At 37.7% G+C, this 25,819-nt stretch overlaps 1 protein-coding gene across 4 annotated transcripts in view; it reads left to right on the top strand.

The window, feature by feature from the left end:
* Window positions 1-25,819, top strand: part of adgrb3 (adhesion G protein-coupled receptor B3) — a 115,932-nt gene that overhangs the window by 21,839 nt on the left and 68,274 nt on the right. For all 4 annotated transcript variants that reach the window (XM_055227257.1, XM_033979487.2, XM_033979485.2 and 1 more), the window contains exon 3: window positions 25,498-25,608. In XM_055227257.1, the coding sequence (XP_055083232.1) occupies window positions 25,498-25,608 (111 nt within the window). The remainder of the gene's footprint in view (window positions 1-25,497; window positions 25,609-25,819) is intronic.

Genomic DNA, 25,819 nt, shown 5'->3' with positions numbered 1-25,819 from the left:
TGAGTCATACAAGTTATTAATTCAGTCTTCTATGGCTCAGATTTTATCATAGTAGTATTTATCGTATCAGGCCTATAATACACAATATCTTTGTGTCTGACTTTCACCAATTTGACCAATACAGTTGTGGTTTATCCTCCTACAAAGTAATGTAATGTACAAAAGTAAATGCTCAAGATTATAATGTCTTAAGTGACTCATTCACATTTTAGCTTCACAAACTTCTAACATTTGAATATGTGCCAGTGATGTAGTCCTCATTGTCCCTGGGCTCCTCCTTTGTGAGACGCAGTTTGCCAGCTCTGCACCACAAGAGCCAGTGTGTTTAAGTCCAAACAGCAGTGAGAAAATCAGCTCACACATCCTCCCTCTAAAGCCACGTATTTTACAGTAACACCAATCCCCAAAGAAGATTAGCCATGAAACATGACGAGAGCCTTTTAAACAAAGATATGATTCTGCAGAGGCTTGTTTTGCTAAAGCGCTGCACCAATAAAGCCAATGAGACACTGCAGCACAGTCAAAGGTAATTTTCTGTTCATTCTATTGTGCATGTTATTGGTGAGCACACAGCTAACTGGCTCATAATGGTGAGATGTGTGTTGATTAATTGCCCAATAATTGTGGAAACAAACAACACGAGGAGTGCTCTTGGATTTGACTTTGTATTTCACGCAATGATTTTAGTGAATTTCACAAGGACAAAAACGCAAATGAAGCTTTAAATTACCACATTTAATCACTTCAGTGTAATTTCCATAGTACTTGAAGTACAATTATCGTTTTCCAGTGAAGTTGCACATCCATACAAGCAATGCATTTTTAGGCAGCACTGTATGAAATATATCTATAAGGAAATACTTGTTAATCATTGATACCAGAACATTTAATACCAGATCACATGACGCATAAGGACGAGCTGCACCAAAACTAAGACGGGAAATAGGGTTTTAGCTTCACAAAAATGTGATACACTCCAAGGCAAAACCGGATACGTTGGTGACACAATCGCAATTTAATAATCTGGTAATGAACTTTTATACACACACACACCAGCACCTGTTTCTAATCTTTTAATATTTTATATGAACTTGTATAGGTATTTGTTTTGTTTGTAAAAAGAGCGCTCTCATTGAGTTCCCCTGTGTAAATAAAGAAAAAGAAAGAAAGAGAAGCACAGAAAAGCAGATTACGATGTGATTTCTCATAATAACGTTTCATTTGTTGGTCCATTTGTTGGGATTGTACTTACAATACATATATACAATACATATATTATAATACCAAAAATTACTAATTTAAACATTGCAATATTATCAAGATTATAATACAGCTGCGCATTATGCCTTGGTTTTTAAAATTTTTGTTACCTGTCATAGAGATATACGTAATGTTACTAGTGATCATGTCCGTAGTGGTTACTTACTTTACTTTGAAGTTGTAGTACTATTATTTATTTGGTCGTCAAAAGAACAGAAATTTGGATAATAATTGATAGCAAAACTGGTGTTGAAAGTAAATACACATTTGATGTATGTAATGATAAATGACAAAAAAAAAATCTGATAAATAGCACTTTATCAGAACTAGCATAAGACCACATTGTAACATAAAGTACTGTTATTTTGAAAAAAGAACAATATTATAAGTATCATTGCGGTATCGAGTATCAGACCTATTTCTAAGCATTAAAATATTGTGACGGCAGTAATATACTCCTTCCAAGTCTGTTTCCAATCTCATCATGCTGCGCTGCACGTCAGCCCTGTCTGGGTCACTTGCAGAGCACCCCGTGGCTTGATGCATATGAGTACTCCCATGCACAAGTCCTGTTAATATCTGCTCAGGCCGTTCCTCGTGTCGTCTGTGTACCCATTACTCTGCCTATGTGACTCACGCGTGGGTCCTGCCTCCCAGCTGGCCATAGGCGGACACTCTCTTCCACCTCATTACAGATAGAAGAACGGCGATCCCACCCCGAGCTGCGCCTTTCAGTCCAGTTAAAGGGGCTTCGGCACCTGGGGCTCGCTCAATAGGTTGCGTTCGTGTTGTAGGATTCGGTGATGTCATCATTTCAGACGGAGGGCAGGGGCTTATGCAACTTTATGGGAGATTCACTGTTTTTAAAAGAAGTATTCAAATTTATGATCCACAAAAGTTGAACCTTATCGTATTTTCCAGGGATTGACTCCACAAAACTTGCCATATTAATTTTATGGCTTAAAGTCCTTTCAGCCAACACCAGTGACGTCTTTGAGGTTGAATAATGGCGCACTGCTTTCTGAGGAAAATGTGAAAAAAAATGATTTCACTTTTGTTTTTTATCCTGACAGACAAGACATTAAAGGGCCCATATTACGCTGTTTTCTGGGCTATATTCTGATGTTGTTTCCTCATCAAAAACAAAGCTGGAGTTGTGTTTTGTTTCATTCACACATGTTTAACACACAAACCCTGCATATTTAGGCTGAGTTCTTCTCTCAAACTGAAAACGCTCTGTTCCACCTTGTGATGTCATGTACAGGAAGTGCTCCACTGCGTTTTTAACTCCATCCTTCACTAAAATCATTTGGATAATTTCAGCTCTGGAATTGCCAATCCCTAGTGAACTTAAGGTAAAAGGAGTTGTTAACTTGAAAACTAACACTTCATGACATCACAAGGTGGAACAGAGCATTTTGAGCTTTGGAGATATAGACAGACCAATAAAACAGTTACTAAAACGTGTGAATGAAACAAAACACAACTCCAGGTGTGGTTTTGAGGAGGGAACAGCATTATAACAAGCCTAAAAGTTCACACGAGTCAATTTTGCATAATGTAGGACCTTAAAACAATATGCCTGTTTTGTTTTTTGTTTTTTTTCCCATTTGGAAAGGTCCAGTAATTACAGAGATAATAACTGTGAACCAGGCTGACAAATCTGACATTTAAATAGCAAATTGTACCACATAATTCTGACCTGCCCTATAGTGTAAAGTCACATTAACACTCTATACCATATGCCATTTACCAGAGAAGACGACTGCGAAAACACTCACCGATAAATATGTTATAGACAACAAAGTCATGCCACCGCAAGATTCGTTCTGTGAGGATTGTGGGGATCAAAATGTTTTTCAGACCAGTGATTTTAAAGGATTCTGAACGCTTTATGAACAATACTCTGAAGAAATTTGAAAGAAATTTTGCACCCTTAGGCATCAGAACCAGTTGAAGTTTTGCTATGCTGCCTTCTTAAGAACACAGAGTGGATTTGGTGTACTGTGCCCAAAGCAAAAACAGAAGGATTATATCTGTATAACAACAACAACAACTGCTTTTGCTACTACTACTTCCACTCAATACTTCTACCATTACTGCGACTATACTGCTTTGACGCTTAACATAGGTTTTTTTATTGGTAAGTATTCACAACACCTTACAGATGCCAATATTTGCTATACTCCAGTGATTCGGTGAAACAGTGGACGCTGTACGCACAACGTTTCCACCCAAAGACGTCAGGACCAATTTGGATTTTGTTCAGCTTGAGTGCCTCTTGTTAAGGACAGTGTGGATCCAGCTGGCTGCGTTCAAAGCTAAAAGTAATGTGTAAAAATTGGGAGTTATGCTAGCTTTAGCTCTAACAGTCTAATGGGTGCTGATCTGGAAAGCGTTTTTACATTACACTGATAATTTGTTGGCAAAACGCACTGATGTGTTTGTTAGCCTCTGAATCGGTAGTAAGGTTGGTGTGTAGTTATTAAATTAACTAAAAAGAAAAAAAGGCAGTTTCGAAATCAGTGCAAGATTGCTTCAGGTTTGAATTATTTTTTGTTTGTTTTTTTTAAACGCAAAACTGTGATTTCATTTAACTAATTAAAAAACTCCATCTCCTTGTGTTTATGCCACAATAATGCTAGTCGATACCTTCTCGTAATGTGCTTGCTAAATTGTTTTCTCTCTAGCTAAACTAAATATTACCCAGTATTACGAATAAACGAAATACTTTCCCTGGGTAAACACTATATATACCCTCTATACTGTACGATGTTGAAGAAACAGCATTGTAGTTGAGTACTTTCTGGCTCAAAGCGGCAGTAGTCATTTCACCTGTCAAGTCTGTTAAAGGGCAGTCTGTGTTATTAGTGGCTTGTTTGCTGCAAAAACATAAGGTCACCTCTGCTGTTTCCGGGCCACAGTGGCTCTCCAGTGTGAAACTTTGCCATTTGGCTAAAGAGAATTAATTATAGTTGGACCAAAGCTCTCATTTATCAAATTTCACTCTCAATATTATGACATATTTGTCGGAGCGTAATTTAGATTAATGGTGTGGGGAGGTCTTGACAGCTCATCCCTTTAGAGTCCAATGGGTTTAATGATCACTACAGTAAAGGAACAGGCGCAGGTAAAACCTCTTTGAGCTGTATGTTGTGTTTTAAGGGACAGTTTAATATGCGTGAGGTGGTAATTGTGCCATCCATTCGATTGGGTCTGTGTGGTGAATTAAAAGGAGACAGGTGCAGGGTCTAAAAATAAACAATTGTAAGTGTGTGTGGAAAGATACACCGGAAATAAAAAAAACAGTTTTATTGACCTCTGCTGCAGGTATCAAAGTCATGATTAAAATGCTAAAATGGATCAAGAAAAGCTCGCAAGGTTCAAACGGTGATCGATGTTTTTGAATTTTAATATGCACCATTACAGGTACAGCAGGAAAATAATGGATACAACACTAACATAATATAATCCACGGTCATAGCAGAAAAGTGGATGATTTATGATTTATTTCTTTATGTTTTGAACTTAAACGTCCGATATTACTCAAAATGAATTCTTGTGAGATTTAAGCCATGTTATGAAGCTATTACCTCCTCAAAAACATACCCGGAGTTGTGTTTTGTTTCATTCACACACAGTTGAGTAATCCTGCATTATTAGTCTGTCTACAAAAGCTCAAAATGCTCTGTTCCAGAAAATAGCATAATACCTATAAGGTTTTTTGTTACAGTATTTTTTATTTATTTATTTATTTTTGTAGTTGTTGCTTACCTGTAGGAATTATATCTTCTGAGATCAATACGGTAAACTAACCTCTCACTGATATACACATTAGTCTACATGGTTTATATCAGATGCCTTCCATGACTCTTCCCACTGCATTTTTGTACAAGTTTATCCAAGTTTAAAAAAAATCTATAATATAAAATCTGACTTGGGATAATAATTGCACAACTAAAATAACTAAAATATTAATGCCTAATAGCTCCAGGGCTTATTTGGAAAAAAAAAAACAAAAAAAACACAACATATTATTAGTAGTAGGAGTCAGCGGTGGAAGGTAATGAAGTAAAAGTAGTGCAGTACTGTACTTAAACAGAATTTTTAGGTATCTGTACTCTATTTAAGTACATTTTACAGTGGACACTTTTTACTTCTACTCCACTACATTTTTTGGCTGGACTGGAAATTAAAAACTTGAGCAAACAAAAATAAAAACACATAAAATTTGTAAAAATTAAGAAATGGATCAGATTGCAACTGTCGACCAAAATCTGTGTCATTTTTAATCAACGTCACTACATTTAACACTTTAACAAATTAACAGCAATTGTGAAATACTTTTACATTTTACTCTTTAAGTACATTTTTAAACAGGTACTTACCCTACTTTTACTTAAGTAGATTTTTTCATGTGATACTTTAACTTTGCATGAGCATGTTTTTACCTCTGCATCTGTACTTTTACTTAAGTAACAAACTGAGTACTCTGGTAGAAGTCATATGATTGTTTTGTTAATCATGTTTTTAAAGGGCCTTAGTGGCTTTGCTCCAGATTTGAATGGGCAGAAGTAGTGCCCATATTATTCAGAGCAAAACTGAATTCATTATTTTTTCTGAATACAGTGTTTTTGTTACTCATTAGCAATAATTGTAACACCAATTCCAACTCAAATAATTGGATAGGCAGTATAAGTCTGAAAACAACTTCTCACTTTGGCCTCACAAGTATGTAGTGACCACATGCGTGCAACATATGGCTCTTGTTACAGTCAGTGCTCCGGCTGCTCGTGTCCGTTGCCTTGGCTCTGGTGTTGCAGCACATTTCCAGCTCCTGCATTATTCAGATGTATTTTGTGTCAGTTATCTGTCATATACTGGGCCCGTGGACTGGCATAAAGAGGTGGGTGGTGCCGTCATGCCGCTGAACCCAAATGAACTTGACACACTGGCTCTAGCGCAGAAACTGTAAACAGTCAGAGCAGTGGGAATGCGTTTTTACAGGCTCCTCTCTTCCACGCACGTAATGGGACAGATGCACATTTTACATTGTGCTCATAACAACGCAGACAGGAGTTTTATTACCTGTCGGACAGTTGTGACAAGCCATTTTGTGTTGAAATATATTTAAAGCCATGAACATAAAGCGTCTGTTGATTTTGTTTTGGAAGTCAAATTTAAACCGTTTTTGCAGTATTTTTGTACACATCGCTGCGTATATTTTCGTTGCAGTATGTTTTTAGATTTTTAATAGTGGGAATGAGGACTATGCCGTTGGAGTTGGCCCACTGATCCAAAGGTTTGCGGTTCGAATCCACTGACCCACACGTTGGCGACGCGATTCCAGCTCCCACAAATGAATGTTGTTGTTGTGTCCTTGGGCAAGACACTTAATCCACCTTGCCTCCAGTGTTTCCATACAGTGGTGTCTGAATGTGTGTGTGAATGGGCGAGTGGTTCCTTGCTTGTGTTATATATAAAAATGTGACCATATATCATTTGTGGTTCATTTGTCAAGACTTTTTTTTTATCACAATGGAGGTTTTCAATGCTTTTATTTCAGATGCCCTGCCTGACACATTAGTAATCCCTCCGTGTTAGATAGTAGAAATGGGGAGGCAAGGTTCTGTAGTGCCATTTGTCACTTTTTTATCACAAACGGAGAAACTGAAACGGAAACAAAATGCAATATTAGTTTTGGATATACCCTCTCTATCTATATACAATCTCTGACTTGAATTGAAAAGGCAGTACATATTAGTGCAGATTATTATAACTGATTATTTGGTATCTATGTACTTTGATTGACACCAGTACGCATCCATATTACTTCCATTTTATATGTACATTTATATGAAAACCATTCTCATACTCCTCTACGCTGACAGAGCTCTGAAAGGCTCCAAATAAAACACAAAACTGCTCGAGGCGATCTCTGATTTCTCTTTTCACTGCAGTCTCGAATTCTCCACACACACACACACACGCACAGCTCCCAACCCTTTTGCCTTTGTTTGCCTTTCTGTCCTCTCTTCTCTTGTTTTAAAGCAAATTTACTGCAACCACTAACACCGGCCAAATGCACAGGCCCAGTCCGCATTAACTCTGCAGCTTCAATAATGCATCGAAACAAGACACTTTCTCATTAGAGGGATTTCAAATGGCTCACTTTAGGTCTGATCTCTTGTCCACGTCCATACTGTTTGTTTCCTTAATAGGCCAAGTCCAAAAAAAGGGATAAACAAACCAAATGAAAGCCTGTCGTTGAAATGGACAGGATCGAGGGTGTTGATTGGTTCATTTGGTTGCTTGGTAACAGGGCACGAGGCATCTGATTTCTTTCCCAGCTGGTTTAGAGTTTATTTGTCTTATTGTGGACACACCTGAAGAAAAGTAATCCCAAGTAAGAAACCGCAAGGGCTGCACAGTACTGTATCAGTGCAACAACACGTTCTGTAATCAACAGCTTTAGTCATTATGCAGATAAATGATAGACCCATACTGTCTTGAAAACATCACGTTGCTTCACCAGAATGACTTATTAAACAAAGTCTTCCTGTTCAAAGTGAGGAATAAATGCTTGCCTCTGGGGTCTGTCTGCTTGTTCACAGTTTCATAAAAGAACTATAAAACATCAGTGTTGTCACTATAAGGCCCTCGTTCACGTTTTTAATGTAACTGTTATTGGACGTAATATGAATTATCAGTGATATAACATAATAATGATTGGGAATGCAAATATAAAAAAAAACAAATAAACTTGGAACCATTCTTCAACTCTATTGTGTTTCAGTATTTTGTCTACTGTTTTTTCCATGTATTTTTTTCTCCAATAATATCATAAAACACATGGCCATAAAATTAAGTATAATAATAAGTACTCTGCACTATGAAGTATATAGAATTCTATTGGGACAAATGGCGTGTTAATGGCAGGAGTTGGAGATGAGCGTTTTACTGAACTGAAATTCCCCTTCTTTCTTCCATTGTGATGGGTGCGCTCTTTGGAAGCACAGTTGTTGACAGGAAGATCAGTAATGATGTTTTAATGGAAGGGAATAGCTTTTTACATTATTTACTGCACAAAGAAGTCTTTTAGCTTTATTATAAGGCAATTATAGGAACTGCATTGAAGAGTATGGGCTGTATGTTTACCTCCGTCAAAGCAAGACTCTTAATTCTGCTGCTATACAAAAAGTCTTTCGTTTTTAATGTCCTTTGCAATAAGTACCTTTCAAGATTACGGTTATATGCAGACAAAGGAAATACTCTCAGATTAATGAGGTTATAAGAGATACAAGACTCAGGGGGTCATATTAGAAGCCAAAAAGTGTTTTCCAAAACTTGGGGTTTTCAATAAAAAAAAATAAAAATAAAAAAAGAGAGAAATTTGTATAAAAACATCAATTACACAGCCCAAGAGAAATAGTATTTGAGTATTTGGAATTCAATAATACCACATATTGGACACCAATGCACTATTAGGTTTGAAGTTTTCATTTTATAACATTTGAAATTTACATTCGCTTTCCCCTGGAGGTAACACAAGGGATTGTGTTGGCACTAATTCCCTTTATCCGACCCCAAAGGCAGGAGTATAGCCCAAGTGTTCCCATGAATAAAAGTGTCGTGGAGCATCGGGGAGAGACAGATAATGAGAGAAAATCTCCGACTGATTCTTGCTCAGCCGAGATCTCCCTTTGGAGGTTCCTGGTGCAGCTCATGTCATGGGCCAGAGATGTGAGAGAAGAGGAACAGGGGCAAGACAGGTGCAGGACAGGTGGTATGGACTTGTTTCTTGAAAGGCCACTATAATTATAAGCCAATGTAGAAGGAGGTCGACTGGTGCAGGCTGCAGTTGTCCAAGACTTAAAAAACTACTGCGAAACAGGAAGGGCCCGTTTGGAATGAATTATTAAGAGCGCCATATAATGAATCCTGTCTCCTGTCTCCGCGGGGTGCCCAGAGACATTGGAAATGCTCATTGCTCTAACTTCAAATGAACGTATTGCATTTTGCATGAACTTATAAATATAGTCATGGAGAGAATGTCGGGCTTCATTAGTTTTATATATTTACATGGCACTGCATCGAGCTAGTCACATGTACTATAAAGGTGTATGTGCTAATGATTGTCCACAGCAATGAATACTGTTATATTACCTCCTGAAACACAACTGTGTGCTAATATAATGGACCTGTCAGCGATAGTATATTCAATTTAGTCTAAAATGCATTATAGAGCCAATTGCAATGAGAGCACAACAAGTTAATACCTTAAAAACATCCTGGCACTGAGCATGGACTATAGGCAGTGATTTACATAAATGATAAACTCAGATATACACACACAACCATTTGGTTCCATTGATTCACTTTGCGGACATTAATCTACAAACTTAAACTTTAAAACCCCAAGTACCACCAGATCTAAGGCAGGTAACAGGACTATTCTCACTATAGTGCCATTAAGAAAACAAAAATATGGATAAAATTGAAAATAAAAATAAAGTAAGCACTGGTACTGCAGAGGAATCCACCTAGCACCAGAAAAAATGGAAACAACAATTTTTATGACTAGAAGAACATGCAGAAGAGTTGTGCAGACAGGAATGCTAACCACTCTGCTATTGGACAAAATAAAGTGACATAAAGCAAAACATTTGTGGGTCAAAAAGGTCCCAGAATTACAGACACTTTTTGATTAAATGGTGCTATTTAAGTACCAAGAAAACATATTTGACATAATCACTTGGACGGTTAATTTTAATAGCAGAAGTAAACCGTCAGTCATATCCCCAATATCAGCAATCATTTGACCAGTCAATATTAGACATGGCTTCCCTATAAATAAGCATAAAGTATGTAAATGATAGCAGCTCTCAGTGTGAAATTGTTGACGCGGGCCTTTAAAGTGCACACACTCCATAAGATGCTGTAATAGGCGTACAGTGCATAGGGAATATATCTGTCAGTCATGTGAAATGCCAGGGGACCATTGATGATTTGGTCTGTGGTGGAGAGCTGTGCAAATAGTGTTCAGCCGACAGCAGTAGTCCAGGAGATGATGTAATAGTACAGTACATTTTATTTACTTATTTTAACAGACTATATATTTATATCAAAATATTGAAAACAAAACATTATATCTACATTTAAATGGCCTTATTTCTCAGTAGTTTAAATCATGAGGGTCTACTCTTCCTGACAAAATATATAACCGGTTATATAACCAGTTAACTATAGGCAGTTATTTACCCAAGCCTCTTTGCAAAATCGGTTTAATAGTTTAGAAGGGAGTATGTGCTGTTAGTCAGCATTGCAAGGCAATGCAAGTTTATTTGTATAGCACAATTCGTACACAAAGTAATTCAAAGTGCTTTACAGAATAAGACTTTAAAATCACAATACAACAATATTTTGTCAATTTTATTTACCCTGTTGAACAGAAAACACTCTCTAAACCCTGTGCAGCTTCATGTAACAGTTGTTCCTATAGCACAGAGGCTGAGCAGACAGAAGGTGAATGATTGTCCTTGAAGCCATCCCTTTTAAAGCCCTGTCAATCTGATTTTTGGTTTAAAGAGCATCAATGCAGCTGGGCTGTTTCTGTCTGCACGGAAAGCTGCTTCATTGAAATCTTTGACATTTGAGAAACCAATGAAAGTGATGAAAACATTGATCAATCAGACACATGGTCAATCTACCTCATTCATCCTGTACTTATCTTTAATCTCAAGTCACACTTAAATTCACTGTATTGACTGAGGATCCATATTGTGTTTTTTTTTTTTATCATGTTTTTGTCTGCTAAAAGGAAAAATGGATTTGTTGTTTATTCATATGGTGCAATCTGTTATGGGCACGGCTGCTCTTTTAATAGGTAGCATATGGAACATGAACCAAAATAAATATAACTCGCTACTCTGTGAGTCACTGCATCTGTAAGGCAGTCGAATCTCACAAAATATGATAAAAAGTATACATCGTTTATCTGAGTGAATCACACAAATCATCCACAAATGTGTGTGCAAAATGAGATAATAGCAATTGGCACAAGCAAACACAAAGGCACAGTCGATCAACCATTTTGAAATCTCAAAGATGTTCCTGTTTTGAAAAATTAAACACTTTTGACAATAGTTTGGCCATTGTAGACTGAAATGCCATCTTTTGTTATTGTTTTGTCCAATAACTGCTTTTGAAACATGCGTCCCTTCATTATTTTAAATAAAAAGCAAATAATACAAAAGAGATTTATTGCCAATTTAGTTTCAACACAATACCTGTTTGTGTTTATGCCCAAATTGTTTCTTATCAAATCTTTCTTCACAATGGTTTCCATTTTACTTACAAAAAACACATTTGTCTTTTGAAATAACTAGTTAGTTATGGAGAGTCTGCACATCCTTCAGGGCTCTCTCCAACTTCCTCCATCTTACGACGTGCCTGCACTTCATGAAGAGGTCGATCTTAATAACCCACAGTGAATGATTGTGTGTCAGTGTTTTTCTTCTTCTTTGTGCTGTCCAGTCCACACACGCTAAGGTCCACCGAAGCCGCGATCCGTAACAGGGCCAAGTGAAAGATGATGTCTGAACCAATCAGACGTCATTGACCTTTAACCTTTACATTGTGTTGCTGCCCACATCTTTAGTGGAAACCGCTTCTGATAAACCGCCATGCATACATTCAATTTGTGCAAATGTTTGGCTTCTAAGCTAATAAAATGCACCTACGATGTACATCCACGTAAGACTAGTATTGTAGAGCATATCCGAGGTCTTGTTTCCATTTTCCAGTCACTCATTACTGATAGCTACACATTGAAAATATTTTCCTTTTACTATGATGCTCTTATATTCATCTAGTGATTTGTATGTCCATATACAGCCTTTCCACCTTTAACAATTGATAGTGAAATAGCTCGGCTTCAGTGGTGCCTTTTCATTCCACACTTGTACATCCTCTTTTTCAGTAAATATACGGCCTGCACATTTTGCCCTCTGATTACCCTCTATTTTTATATCATCGGAGGTCCATGGAGATTCAATTACTGGCTGAATATAGTAGATTTATGTGACCATTGAGTGCTGGTTGAAGGCTTGTTTGAAATCAGAGAACTAAGGAAAGTGTGTATTTTTCATTGACTAATAGCCATAAGAAGATAGAATGGTTAAATATATCATATTTTCCCCTTCATAATCAATCATCTCTTTTTGAAAAAAAACTGTCTATTCATCTCCTCGTACCTTGAAGAATCCCAGTAGAGAATTTCTTTCTTTTTTTTTTTTATTGCATTTGTTTATTTTTTGCATTGACAGATAAATGGTTTTGTTTAAATGTGTGGTGTGGTTGTTAATGGAGTAATTCACTGTCCAATGTGGCTTAATTTCTCTCGAAGAGTCAGGTGCTGGTTCACACCTTAGGGAAGCAATGACATTGAACATACTAGATGTAAGTGTTATAGCAAAATATGCTCATCCGCCTTTTATAAAATATAAATGAGCTAAAATAAATGTGTAATATTAATAGCCTACTTTACAAACAGCGTTATCATGTGTCCAACTGTGCCCTGAGTTCCAGATGCATTTTAAAGATATTCAAGTCATAACTGCGAATCCCCACACACAACTAGAGTGCGTTAGTTTCAGTTTAGCTCCTCCCTTCAGACAGATATAAGGCAGTGACCCTGTCAGAACTGAACAAGCAACTTCGATGAGTGCAGAAATATATTCACTCTTAAAAACTTTTGTCCAGTTGACAGAATTGAATTTTCTTTTGCAATAGGACCTACTTGGATGACTAAGGGATTACACATTTCATAAAACATTTTTACATATAGGCTGAAGACATATCATCCCACATAATTATTCTCTTGTTAAAGCTCCTGAGTTCTTGTGTAGGGCAGCCAGAGCTCTGAGTGTGTATCTGACAGGTACATCGACAATAAGCGAAGCGGCCACAATAGGTCAGGCGGCCCATTGAGGCGCATCTATGGGCCCGGGGGGTGGGGGTGTGGGGGGCTGCAGTGTCAGGGGCGTTTACAGCAGCCTGCTCTTCTGCTCTGAGTGCTCCTGTGCTCAGCTCTGCAGCACCGCTCTATGGACAGCCGCCATTGTGTGCCCGGATAATGCACTTCAATCATCCTTAATGTCATCGCAGCCCAAAAGGCTAAGGAGCCAGCTTGACAGCACTTTATTTCCTCACAGATATGGCAGCTAAAATGGAGGTTTTAATATTATTAACTAGAGTGCTTGTTTTACAGTTGTTTTAAGCCAAGCCCTTTGTGCGACACAAGGACAGTACTCTGGCTGTTTTTGTTGATCCCTATGGGCATGAAGCTATTATTCTGCAGTCTTTTTAGTTAAAACTGATAAAAGTTTCTCTAAATCACTTGATATTCTGAACATGCTAGGACTGCAGGCTGAGCTTGTGGTGTTAATCAATTCCATACATTGGCCAACGGTGAGATGTTGAATGGCTAATTGACCACAGTAATGGTGCATAGCTATGCGGCGCGAGACAATGGAGACATGCACATTAAAAACCAATTAATTTTCAATACTAATGTCACACTTGACTGCGTCTGCTGCTGTGTATAACAAGGAGTCATCATTGATAAGTAATTTTATGCTACTTATACAATCTCATTCAGCAAACTTATAGACAGACTTTGCATACATCCTTTGAATGTAACAAGATGCCTCACCGCAGAATACAAGGTCATGGTTGGAACGTTATGCTAATAAATCTTCAGAGCGGCGCTGCTTTTCTTACTGTATATTTTAGGGAGCCTACAGTAACTTTTGTGTGACAGGTCCACGTGACTGACAGACAAAATGATGCTCTTGTGCTAAACAAAGTTGGAGCTGGAAAGGCTTATTTTAAGGCAAAGAGAAGGAATATTATTTTTATATCAAGATTTTTTTTAAATGACATAATTTCTGATTAATAAATTGTTCGGTTCAGTTCACATTTTTTGCCCCAGCTTTTTGGAACTACAGCTTCTCAAGACGTTAAACTCATTAACTATTTTTTGTCCAGCCGAAAAAGATTTTTCTCAGTGTGTTAAATAATCTTGTGGATCTTGTCTCCCAAATAAGTCCTACTTTCTTTATGCAAGCTATATTTTTCCCTTTTATAAAAGCACATTTTTCCCTTTTATAAATGCACATTTTAACCCTATAAAGTACATAGTCACATTAAGGATATAGTTGTATCATTAACCCAGTTTTCTCTCCAACACGCAGCTTAGATCAGAAAAGATGTGTGCTAGACCGCGGCGGCCATGTTTGTGCATGTCACAGTCTGAAGTGGAAATGGGAGCAGCGTCGTTAGCGTGAAGGATTTCTTTTCTTTGATGATGAATGAATGCTCCTTTTTACCCAAACTGTGTTATTTTGGTGGTTTTGTTCCTGCCAAGCTTCTCTGTACAGCTGTTTGTACACACGCCATGCCATTTTGCATCTGGTTGACTCTGGCTGCCCTTGGAAATGAGCTATTGAAAGTTGTTGTTGATGCGAACTGTAATAAGTCTCCCTTAAAAACAGCTATAAGAGCATTATAATTTAAGACAATTAGCTTGCACGGGTACATCTGCAACCTTTCTTCTCAAAGCTTGCAAAATTTGTACACCCAAAATTGACCCCATTCATTACAGCAATTAAAGAGGAAATCGTGTTACTTTTGCCTTAGAAGTGAAATTATACTTTGAACCCTCACCAAGGCTCACACGAACAAGGTGAACCGGTGAATCAGAATTACCCACGGAGGGTAAAAATAATGTGTCTTTTTGTGATATCCATGTGTTGAACGGAAAAAAAATATCATTGCGTAAAAATGAACTTTACCTTAATTCATGCTAAGAAATAGAAAATATTTTTTATTTCCAAAATCATATTACTTTTCATTTGTAGAAACACTACAGGTGACATTTGTTAGAAGGTCATGTGCTATGTTCAAAACTGCCTACATGTATTTCAGTGATACTTAACCACTTCATGATCCTGGATACACTCAGAACAGCTCATTGTTAAGTCCCCTGCCTCTTGACTACAGCTCCAGTCTCCCACAGAGTCTCCTCTTCAGAGCTGTTCTTCCATCCCCTGATGATATGAAAGCTTTAAGTACAGTTCAGAAATGCTTTTTATGGCTTGTATGAGGCATTCATAAATAAATTGATCATTTTAGCTAAATAGAATTGTTGGTTTTTTTTACAGCCTGAACCTTGAATATAGTTGTTGAAGAAAAATATCCTTTAGTTTGGTTCATATTCGGGTGAATTGGGGCGACAGTGGCTCAGTGGTTAGAGTGTTGGTCCCCCAACCCGAAGGTCGGAGGATCGAGTCCCAGACCAAGTTCAGCCTCGCTTCCGTCAGTCTGCCCCAGGGCAGCTGTGGCTACAGTAGTAGCTTACCATCACCAAGTGTGGAAATGAATGAATAATGACTATAGTGTAGCGCTTTGAGAGGCTTTGAAAAAGCGCATTACAAGTGTAAGCCATTATTATTATTATTAAGATTATTTATATATACTCTGCGCTCTTTTGTGTTTCCTCATTGAAAGCCCTAGTGAAAGCAGCATCTTGTTTTTAAGGAGGCTCAAATACTATTGAGATGAGTATCATAGACACTATAATGCAATTGTGAAAAGAAGAAAAGCACTGTCTGCCTGTAGTGTAGTAATGTAAAGGTTGTGTCTGTAAATATAGATCCATAACTATCTACTACACCCTGTTATCCTATTAGAAACTGCTTCTCATTAGTAACACTATGAGGAAGACGCTACGTGCTAGATGTAAGCTAATATATTTTTAACACTAAAAGTTAGGCCTATCTCAATAATTACTATACCAACTTATCGTTCAGTATGAAAGCTGGAACTTTTTGGGGGTCAGTATTTATCATGTGTATATTTTCTTTGCACTACTGGGACATGTTTGGTTATTTTTTGGCCATATTAGATCTGAGCTGTAGAGGGTTGAATACATAACTTCTATGGCTCATTACAGATGCAAATTAAGCACTAAAGTGTTTCATTCTGCTGTTTATTTACTGCAGCTCATGATTTTTTAACAATATTGTACATTTAGAATCGTGTTTGTGGTTTAAATCTGCTCTTTTGTTACTGTCAGTGGCATAAATTAGTCGCAGTATTATTGTTTATCGTCTATATTTACTTCAGCAATATATCGAACTTCAAAATGTCTTATCGTGACAGGCGTACTAAAAGCTATAGTGATGATCTAAACAGTATCAATTCTCTTTAAATGTAATATTAGTAGTATTGTTAGACACACATTATACAGTGTCATGCAAAAAGGTCCACAGTGGATTTTTTAAAGTACATTTTTTCCAGGTAAAGAAAATTCATGCGTTAAAAGATTCAATTCACTTGTGCTTGACGATGTTCCAGTTACATCATCACTGTTTGTCAAACACACAGAATCACATCAGCTCATACTGCAATGCCCCAAACTTGGCATCAGAATAAATTCAATGAAAAGCCTCTTGCGTTGTTGCTGTCTGCGCCGCTGTTTTTGCTCTTGTCTGGGGACATTTCATCATGGCCACCGTGTCCTTGTAATTATTTTGGAGAGCATATTTGCTTTAACATGAGCTCAGCCAATGAGCCAAGACAGGGCATGTTGCAGGCATCTTCCTCATGACTAACTTGCGTATGACACTATGTTCCCTCTGCTGATAGATGTGGGGTGGCAGTCGGAGGCAGCGGCTTGGGCTCTGCTCAGGATCTCATCTGATTGGTGCTGTGCAAGAGCTGACAACATGAATTATGAAAGTCTCATTAGGGGCTGCTGCCAATGATTTATCTGCCCGCAAAACGTGGCCATCTCAACGCATTCTTAATTCTCAGTTACAGAGTATGTACTGTAAATGTGCGATATGGGAAAAAAGGGGGGAAAATGTCAGCAAATCTGTACCGAAAATTTAAATAAACAACAGAATATCATGCTTTGAATCAGGACTAAGGATAGACAATAAGCAATAATATAACTTATCATCATAAAAAAGAGTCAACCATAATCGTTTGTGGAACATTTTATATAATCGGCGACAAAGATCATTGCCATTGTATCACCAGAACGTGCAGAAAAAAACTACTTCTCCCTGATGTTTTCTTCTGGAGCACTGTTGTTTTTAATTATAACAAAGTACATCAAAGTCTGTAACAGTTTAAATGTAGAACTTATTCATAAAGTAGAAATCATTCATATGCATAACATTTTTCAACAACTATAATAATTATTGTGATATTATCGTTAATAATTATTACAATTATTTTGGCCTTGATAATCGTACCAGCAAACTTCAGAATCGTCCCATGCCTTGTGAGGACATTTTATAAGTTTACAAAATATTAGCTCATTATGAATTTGATGGCTGAATAAATGTCATCTAAATATTGCCATTATATTTACTTGGATGCTTTTTTAGCTTTATTACCCTTAAGGCTCAAGATTTGTCTATGAACCGAACTGGACATATATTTTTATTACACATCTTCCTGTGAAATATTATTGTTTGTGATTTTCAAACGACTTCACAGCCCTTTCTGAATGTTACGAATATATATTTAGTTTTAAGTGAGGGATATCTGCGGACGTCAAAGCATGACTCTATTAAATGGAAGGTCACTGCATTGGTATGCCAAGCAAAATGGCTCCTGAAAAAGGACAAGGTATGCTCTTTGAAAATTGGCCGTGGATGCAAAGGTGCTGAAAAATGTGTCATGTTTCTCACTTGACAGATGCATTGGTTGGCATGGAGGCTGTGTGAGGGAGTGCCAGGTCATCTACCCGGCTCTTCTGTGCGTGTGTGTAGCTCTGCCAACAAGAGCAGTCTGTGTAGTTCCCCAGTATTCCTCTGCTAAAGGTGAATCCAATTGTAAGGCAGATCCTAAGAATAATAACACACGATTCACCACAGCGGTTGGTCAGTATTGCTGGAACACTGCTAAGATCACATCCAGCTACAAGTATTCTTAATTAAAGTCAGTCAGTCAGCCATTGCTGCATGTTTTATATATATTTATGAATAGTTTAAAAGCAAATTTCCATGTTTAAATTCCACTGGCAACAATTCCAGCAGATCATTATGTAAAAACCTTTCAAAATAGAAGGAGTGGACATATCTCAATAACACAAGACAGGAAAACATAAATGCAAACTTATTACATTCATTTGATGCATGTGACACAAGAGCCTAGTTTGAGAGCAAATGTGGTCTCAAATTTCAGAAAAAATGTTTGTTTTTTTATATCTTGGCTGTTACTGAAGGCATAGCTCAAAGCATAATACGCCCAAAGCTGCTGTAGTAAATCAAGATTAGGATCCTTCTGGGAGGGGGTGTTTTTAGGTTATTGGCTGCGACTTAAAAGAGAATATTTCATCTCAAACATTAAGAATAATAGTTGTGCCCCAGATTTTTTGAAGCTTTTTTGGAGTCTTTCTATACCTATTATGGGATGTAAGCTGACTTGTTCTATCTGTGTGAATTGCTTTCATTAGTAATCCAGCCCCATCTCTGTTTCTGACGGCGCACAGTAGCCCTTTTCACTCCCCCAGCACACTTTTAGTCACGGGTGCCTCGCAGTGCCACATCTCGGCTCTCAGAACGGCCTGGGTGATTTTTGTGAGTTTTAAAGCTGCATTGCTGGCGTTGCTTCGTTTTTTGGGCCGTAGGGAGATTCATTTTCCGATAGCATCATGCGGCATTCACACGCCGATGCCAGATAACAAAGAACTACTTATTTATGCTGGTTGATTTACTATTTATAGCAAAACTGCACTCATATAAAGGAAAAAAAAAAATCTTTAAAACCATCGTGTTTTTGTTTTGTTTTTTTTTGTATTTGGGGAAATTGATCCATCTTTCTCTAATCCTGATTTTCAACATTATTGCATCTCACTTATTGGCCTTTTCCCTTATGAGAGAATCAAGATTAAATCATACTTGTAATAGCTCGAAACCAATCATTTTCCCTGAAGCTATAGCGGCCGAGCAAAGGGGAGAGAAAAGAGGAGAGGATCGGCTTGCAGCACACACATAGCAACAGTGTTCTTCTATGCAGTCCTTTGATAACGTCACAGCTCCATCTAGGTTGCTTTGGGAGGTACTGCTCGATAGATGGCCCTGCGTGATTTGGCATTCACTGTAATTATCAATGTATAAGAAACCCTCTCCCCTTCTCGCATTGCTCGTTACAAAAAACTCTCTCAAAGGTCCAGTTTGTGTTTTTAAACTATGGATAAGCCTTGACTGAAGGTGCGTCGGTGGATGCACAGAATCCTAATTTGGACGGACTCGGATTCATTAGGAAAGTGAACAGGAAATAAGCAGATGGCGGCGGGAATGTGACGGATAATTGTGCGTCTCCGAGGACAATTCATAATTCGTATCTGATTCAGTGCAACCCCCTGGTTTTCCTAATGAAGGTCTAATTGAGTTTTTTTGATTGGTGCGGGCATATGGTCCCACTAATAGTCAAGGGTTTGTCTAATGTTTGTAAGGAGATACACATAGGGCATTTGCATAGGTTTTAGTTTGAAAAGAGTAGGAGATTCATTATTACTGTGCACAATCATCACATCATCACAGTGCTGTTTGTCATCATCAGTTATCACTTTTGTGCTAATGTGCTTTTCCTACGTTACATCACAAAACTATTATTTCAGTTTGAATAAAAGGAATGTGTGTTTAATATTTTTGTTAAATCATTTTTTCTGGCTGTATTGGCTACAGGGTTTATCTAAAGTTTATAATTTGCAATTTGCAATAATTTTCTTTAGTAATAATTAAAGATTTTTGGGAAGTGATGCTTTGACTTTTTTGGTTTAGATCCAGGACATATCTGTGGGTTTTTAGATTTTTGGATAATTAGTATTTTTTTCTTTTACACTTAACCTTTTATCCCAGTGTAGTTTGACCAATAACAGTTCTGCCTCTGGTTTTGTCTGAGGAACTGGACTGTGGAGAAATTGATCAAGCTTCAGTGTAAAGTATATCCCTCGGCTTATGGCTGGCATGAACTATAAGCTGTCTCTATTTTGGGAACTTGCTCTCTTCTTCAAAGTGCAGTGGTAATGAAGTGGCTCTCATTAAGGGCTACATTTGTGACAGTCAGTCGGTCAGGCAGGAGCAGGAGGAGACCGGCGAGCGCAGCTCTGCACCCCTGATAGGAGCAGCTCACTGGGGCCTCCCAGTAAAGGCTCATTTCATGCAAGGTTAGACACATCAGTCATTGGACACGGGGCCGGCTTTTACTGCCTTTCAATAAAATTACACATGGAACGTGTTGGCGCGGCTGCGGATGGACCTGGAAATGAAATGTCTTCCAGTGGGCTCTCCACAGCTGTGATCTGCGCTGGTGCTTAAGCTTTTAAATTCCCCACATGCAGTGGATCAAAGGCTCTGACGACAAAGGTCACACACCCGGGGAACTTCAGCAGACTTTGATTGTTCACTGTCTCTATTTGCGTGCTATGTGTACTGCACAGAGAACAATGTGGGACAGTAATTAATCCAACGATGGATCTCTTTGTAAATGTAGCCTCTAATTAAGCTTGATGACCAGTGATGGGTCAGAAAAGCTTTGAATCTAGAGGGAAGCCACAATCTCATGGGGTAGAGATATTAGCCACTAACTGGACCATTGAACATCAGGTTTGTTAACTGTCAGTAGCACAGATATTTGAGAGGTGTTACATCTCACTCTGCCCCGGGGCTGCTGTGGCCTAATCGATCCATCAGTGTGTGACCCAAGAAACAATTTTAAAGTTCTTCTTAGTAACCTCTGCCAATCATTGACCAATAGTATCTCTCACTTGTGAAGATATTTTCGATACCTCTATTTTGGGTTGAAGCCTTTAAGATCTATTGAATATAAAGTTACATACACCTTCTATACAAAATGTTTCCCTTATCTGACCTTGTTTTTTCTGTATGTAAATGAATGTTTTGATATATCTTTGTGAGTTTGTGTGCAGCGGTTGATTGGGAGTTCCATGTTTGCACTCATCTGACACTGGTGACTGTGTGTCTGTGACGATCAGCCTCTCTGTCCAACCCTCATTGAGTGTCACCTGGAGGTCACAGCCCGCAGCCTTGTTATGAGAGCCCACATTTTGCTGGCCAAATATTACCTCTTCTCTCTGCAGTCACCCAGTCTGTCCCCAGAGATCCACTTTTAAAAGCTGATTGGAACAAGTAGCCTATCTCCAATGTCCACAGGATTAGGTCTGAAATGGAGGAGAGAGGTAGTCTGAGTCATACAGGAACATTTTGGTCAGGTACTTCTAGCTAAACCTAATGTTATGAATTAGAACTGAAAATATCGTCACGCGCTCAGTCATTCTCACACATAATTTCACAACTTTCTAAAAACTTGTGAACAGAAAAAACATGCAGAGGAAAGTTAGAATGACCAATACTTTGATTGAACAATTTTAGAGGTACAGTGTGTGCTCGGATATGAACAAACAATGAACTTACATAAAGTTACACTAGCAGGAAACAGCAGAAACAGTGTAGACCTACGCCAAATAACTGGTCCTTTGCATACCAATTTTATCTTTTGGAATATTTCTCAATGGCATACTTTATACTTTCTTACCTATACTTAACTGTACTTCATTTTTGCATGAATGCTGTTCTATCAAACCTTTCAGTAAAACATAATTCATAAAGCATATATAGTGACCCTGTAATTTCTGCATGGCCTGACTGGAAGATACTCCACTCTCTAAATTGTTAATGTCCTATGTTTCTCCATGTATCAATAATGCATCATGAGTCACTGTAATCATAACGTTCTACATGTAGAGCAAGACATTCAGTGTTGCAAATAAGTCCACTTTTTCAAGCAGTTTTCACTCTATCGTTTATATATCCTAATCTGGCCAGTGCGTGTTGTTGTTTGAAATCTGTATGTAAAGGATAGAATTAGTGCATGAAAATCTATTGACGTACTGTTTCTTTCAAGATCTTGTTTTATCGTTTAGAGGAAAAAGCAAGAACTCAACTACAGCTCGTGGTACAGGTTTTATAGTTGAAGTCAGAAAATGAATTGGATATAAGGAAGGATAGAGGGAATGCACAGATCAGCCATTACATTATGACTACAACCGTAAGTAGTAGTATAACTTGATTTTAGTAATACGGAAATTACTTGATACTCACTACCAATGTTGATACAATAATGATAATAAAAAACACAATTATTTATACAGTTGTACGTAATGTAATTTTCAACACAAATAATAGTAGTTTCTTTAATATAACCATGTAGTCTTATACTGGTTGGGTTGAAGACCATGTGATACTGCAGTATTTAGCTCTGATGATAGTTTTGGTATTGATTTCTGGAATTTCCGGCATATCTTATCTTATCTTATTAGTATCTGGGCATTGACTTTTTATTTTTTATTTTTTTATCAATCTGACAATATTCCAGGTTAAGGTCTTAAATGCAGCCTCATAAGCAACAAAAATAATAGTGTGTATTTAACTCAAAAAGCACAACATTCTTCTGCAAAATAAGCATTTTGTCTAACAGACCGTTAGACACAGTGCTTTTATCAAATTAAATATCACATTGTTTCATAATGTTAGTTGATTAGAGGCTGCTAAGAATAGGATTATATGACGCAAATGATTGTATGTGACCTCAGAAAGATCTGCAGAGAGAAAAAAGCTATCTTTTTCAGCTAAAATACAAAAACATTTAGTAAATATTTTGCAAAACAACAACCATAAAATCTGACAAAACTCAAATGGGTTTAAATGATGACACAGTACAAGCTTCCTCTGTATTTCCTGCCATGTAATACAGTGAAGACACATTGTTTTGGGCTGCTCTGACAAATGACTCTGAGCGCCTGCCTCAGTTATTAAAACTCTGCTTTGTCTCTCATGTTTACTGTGATATACTATGGCTACAGGCATGAATACCATCCAAGTAGTTAAAGAGTCAGGCTTGTTGTCAGCGTGTCTTCTTCTGCACTCTCTACCTTTAGGCTGAGATGTGTTTGCTTGAAATCTGCTCCAGAGATATTTTCTCCTCCGACGGCATCGTAAGACTGATGAATACAGCGTGATTAAAACACTTGTGCTGAAGCGGGTGACGCACCATCATGTGTGGCTGACTGCAGGGCTGACATCACAACAGAAGGGCTGTGGAGACATTTCAAAGATCATTATGGGGGTGTATCTAAAGGGCATACGTGGAAGTCTGCTAACTTTACAGGAAATCATAGCTTGATCTGAAAAGATAAAACGCCAATTCCTAAAACACACACACTAAAGAAACGAGGACTATTTAGAAGACCTCTACAGGCACTTTTTCTGCCTTGGAAAGATAAATAGTAGATTTTTTGATTAAAATTCAAAAATACCTCAAAAATCTGTGAGTGTTTTTGTTTTGTTTTTCCATTTTGCCCTAAACCCTAAAATATGTAATAATAAAATGAATAAATAGAAAAAATATTGCCTGGCTATTACAGATTTTTCAATAAATAAACCTTTGTTATAGAGCCTTGAATTAGGAAGTAGTTATATGGTGCCAAACATGTCACGTGTTTATAGCCATGTCTTTTAAACTCTAATTGTAAATTATGTTTTGTTTCACTTGTCAGATCATCCATTTAATGCGTGCCGCCGTGGGTCCGTAGTGCTATCAAACGCACCGCAGGACATAGCACATGAAACATTGTCAGATAACAGGAGGTGAGAGGTTCAGTGGTAGTTAGCCTTTTGCGTGACTGGGAGTTAGAATAGGCTCCTGCTGTTTATCCGAGGCCATCAGTAGACCCTCACGCCCCTTAGTCCTGATACCCCCCTCCCTCCCCGCTCCTTTTCTCTTAAAGTGAACAAAACAGACGTAACATGTGACCTTTCCACACGCCGCTCAGGCTTGTTAGCTGTGACTGTGATCATCCCAATAGGCGTCAGAGGATGAGATGTTGTTCTTACCTGCTGCCCTTTGTAGCTCAGTGGCCATGACATCTTTCTCTTTTAATTAGGCTCAACAGGATCCGAATTTGTATATATTTATTTATTTTGTATACAGTACTAGAAAAAACTGCATCGTCGTCCACTTGAAAACCATAATTCTTCTTTATTTAAGTATTTTTTCTGTATAATTTTGATCTGGTTTAGTCCACTTTGAGTCCCGGTTTGGTCTTGGTTTAGTCCAGTTAAGTCCTTCTTTATATTTTGGATTAATTGCAATGACTGTATAGGTGTAGATCACTCAAGAACATAACTTTAATTACATCATGTATATAGAGAAAATTCAAGCAAATCAGTTTTCAGTTCATTTTTATCTGGAGCGGTAGTGGATTTTTACCCGAATAAACACAGTACACAGTTACTGAAGACTTCATTTTGAGCTTTCACATACAAAATACAGGCGCTAATCATCATGAAAGAACTTTTTCCTTGTCAATGGCTGATGTATTGTCCTATGTACTAACATAAGCTTTGTGTGACTCTGTTGGTGCATCACCCACATCGCCTATTTGAACAAAAACCACCTCATTGGGACCACACTGCCAAAAGTAATGCTTGCTATACAATTGCAACAGTTTAGCATTAGCTTCTTCGGCAAATGAATACTTAAAGTTCATTAAAATTCAAGAAACTTCTGCTTGCATCACTTTCTCCAGTGTGGCATCAGAACATCATTGTCTCTTTGACCCTGTATGGGAAGCAAAGAGGGCATGCACTGTACAAAAATACAGCTCGGAATACATTTGTCTGGTTTAGCCAACTTTGAAGAGACTACTCAAAAGAAGGGCGGCAGGATTTGTGGATCAATAGCATGTTCTGTCCATGACCCCCTCCTCTGTGGCTTCTCTGATGGCTTACACACATTTTACTTTTGTTTTATTTTTATTTTTTTACCCTCGGGCATGCAGGTGGGTGGGGAGGGGCGGTGCTGCTGGTCTGTTCCTACAACAAATAAAAAACATAAATAGTTTCTACCTGCATGTTTTTACTCATGTGTTTTTTACAATGTGAATTCAAAGGACGATTAATACAGCTCACCCTTTATAAACCCGTTGCATTGTTCTATTAGACAGTAAATGTGTGTTCTTTGTTTCAGTAGCCATTGCCTCAAATATCAAGACAAATCAATATCTTCCTATGTAATAATAATAATTTTGGAGTCTGTTTAAGTCTTAGCATTCATATCCTGTATTTTGTCCCATAGAATATGGAATGATCGGAGAGCATACAGTAAAAAGTCAGCGGCCAAGATCAGTACATGACACAAAGGCACTGCAGGAGAAGGCTGATTCTGCTAAATTTATGGCACAAACTGGTAATACTATAGTTATTATTATTATTATCTTTCTTTGTTATCTAAACTTAATTTCTTCATCATGCATGCTCTCTCTTCTTGTACTTGCACCTTTTTAAGTGGAAATGTTTTGCACTCTTCTGCCACCATGACACCGGAAGGACAAATTTCTATTGTATTTTGGTGTTTGTTTTACTATTGCATAGAGATTTGGCAAGTGAACACTATTTTA

Source organism: Periophthalmus magnuspinnatus, chromosome 15 (assembly GCF_009829125.3).
Source record: "Periophthalmus magnuspinnatus isolate fPerMag1 chromosome 15, fPerMag1.2.pri, whole genome shotgun sequence".
NCBI classification, from domain to species: domain Eukaryota; kingdom Metazoa; phylum Chordata; class Actinopteri; order Gobiiformes; family Gobiidae; genus Periophthalmus; species Periophthalmus magnuspinnatus.
This window is presented reverse-complemented; position numbering and strand designations above follow the sequence as displayed.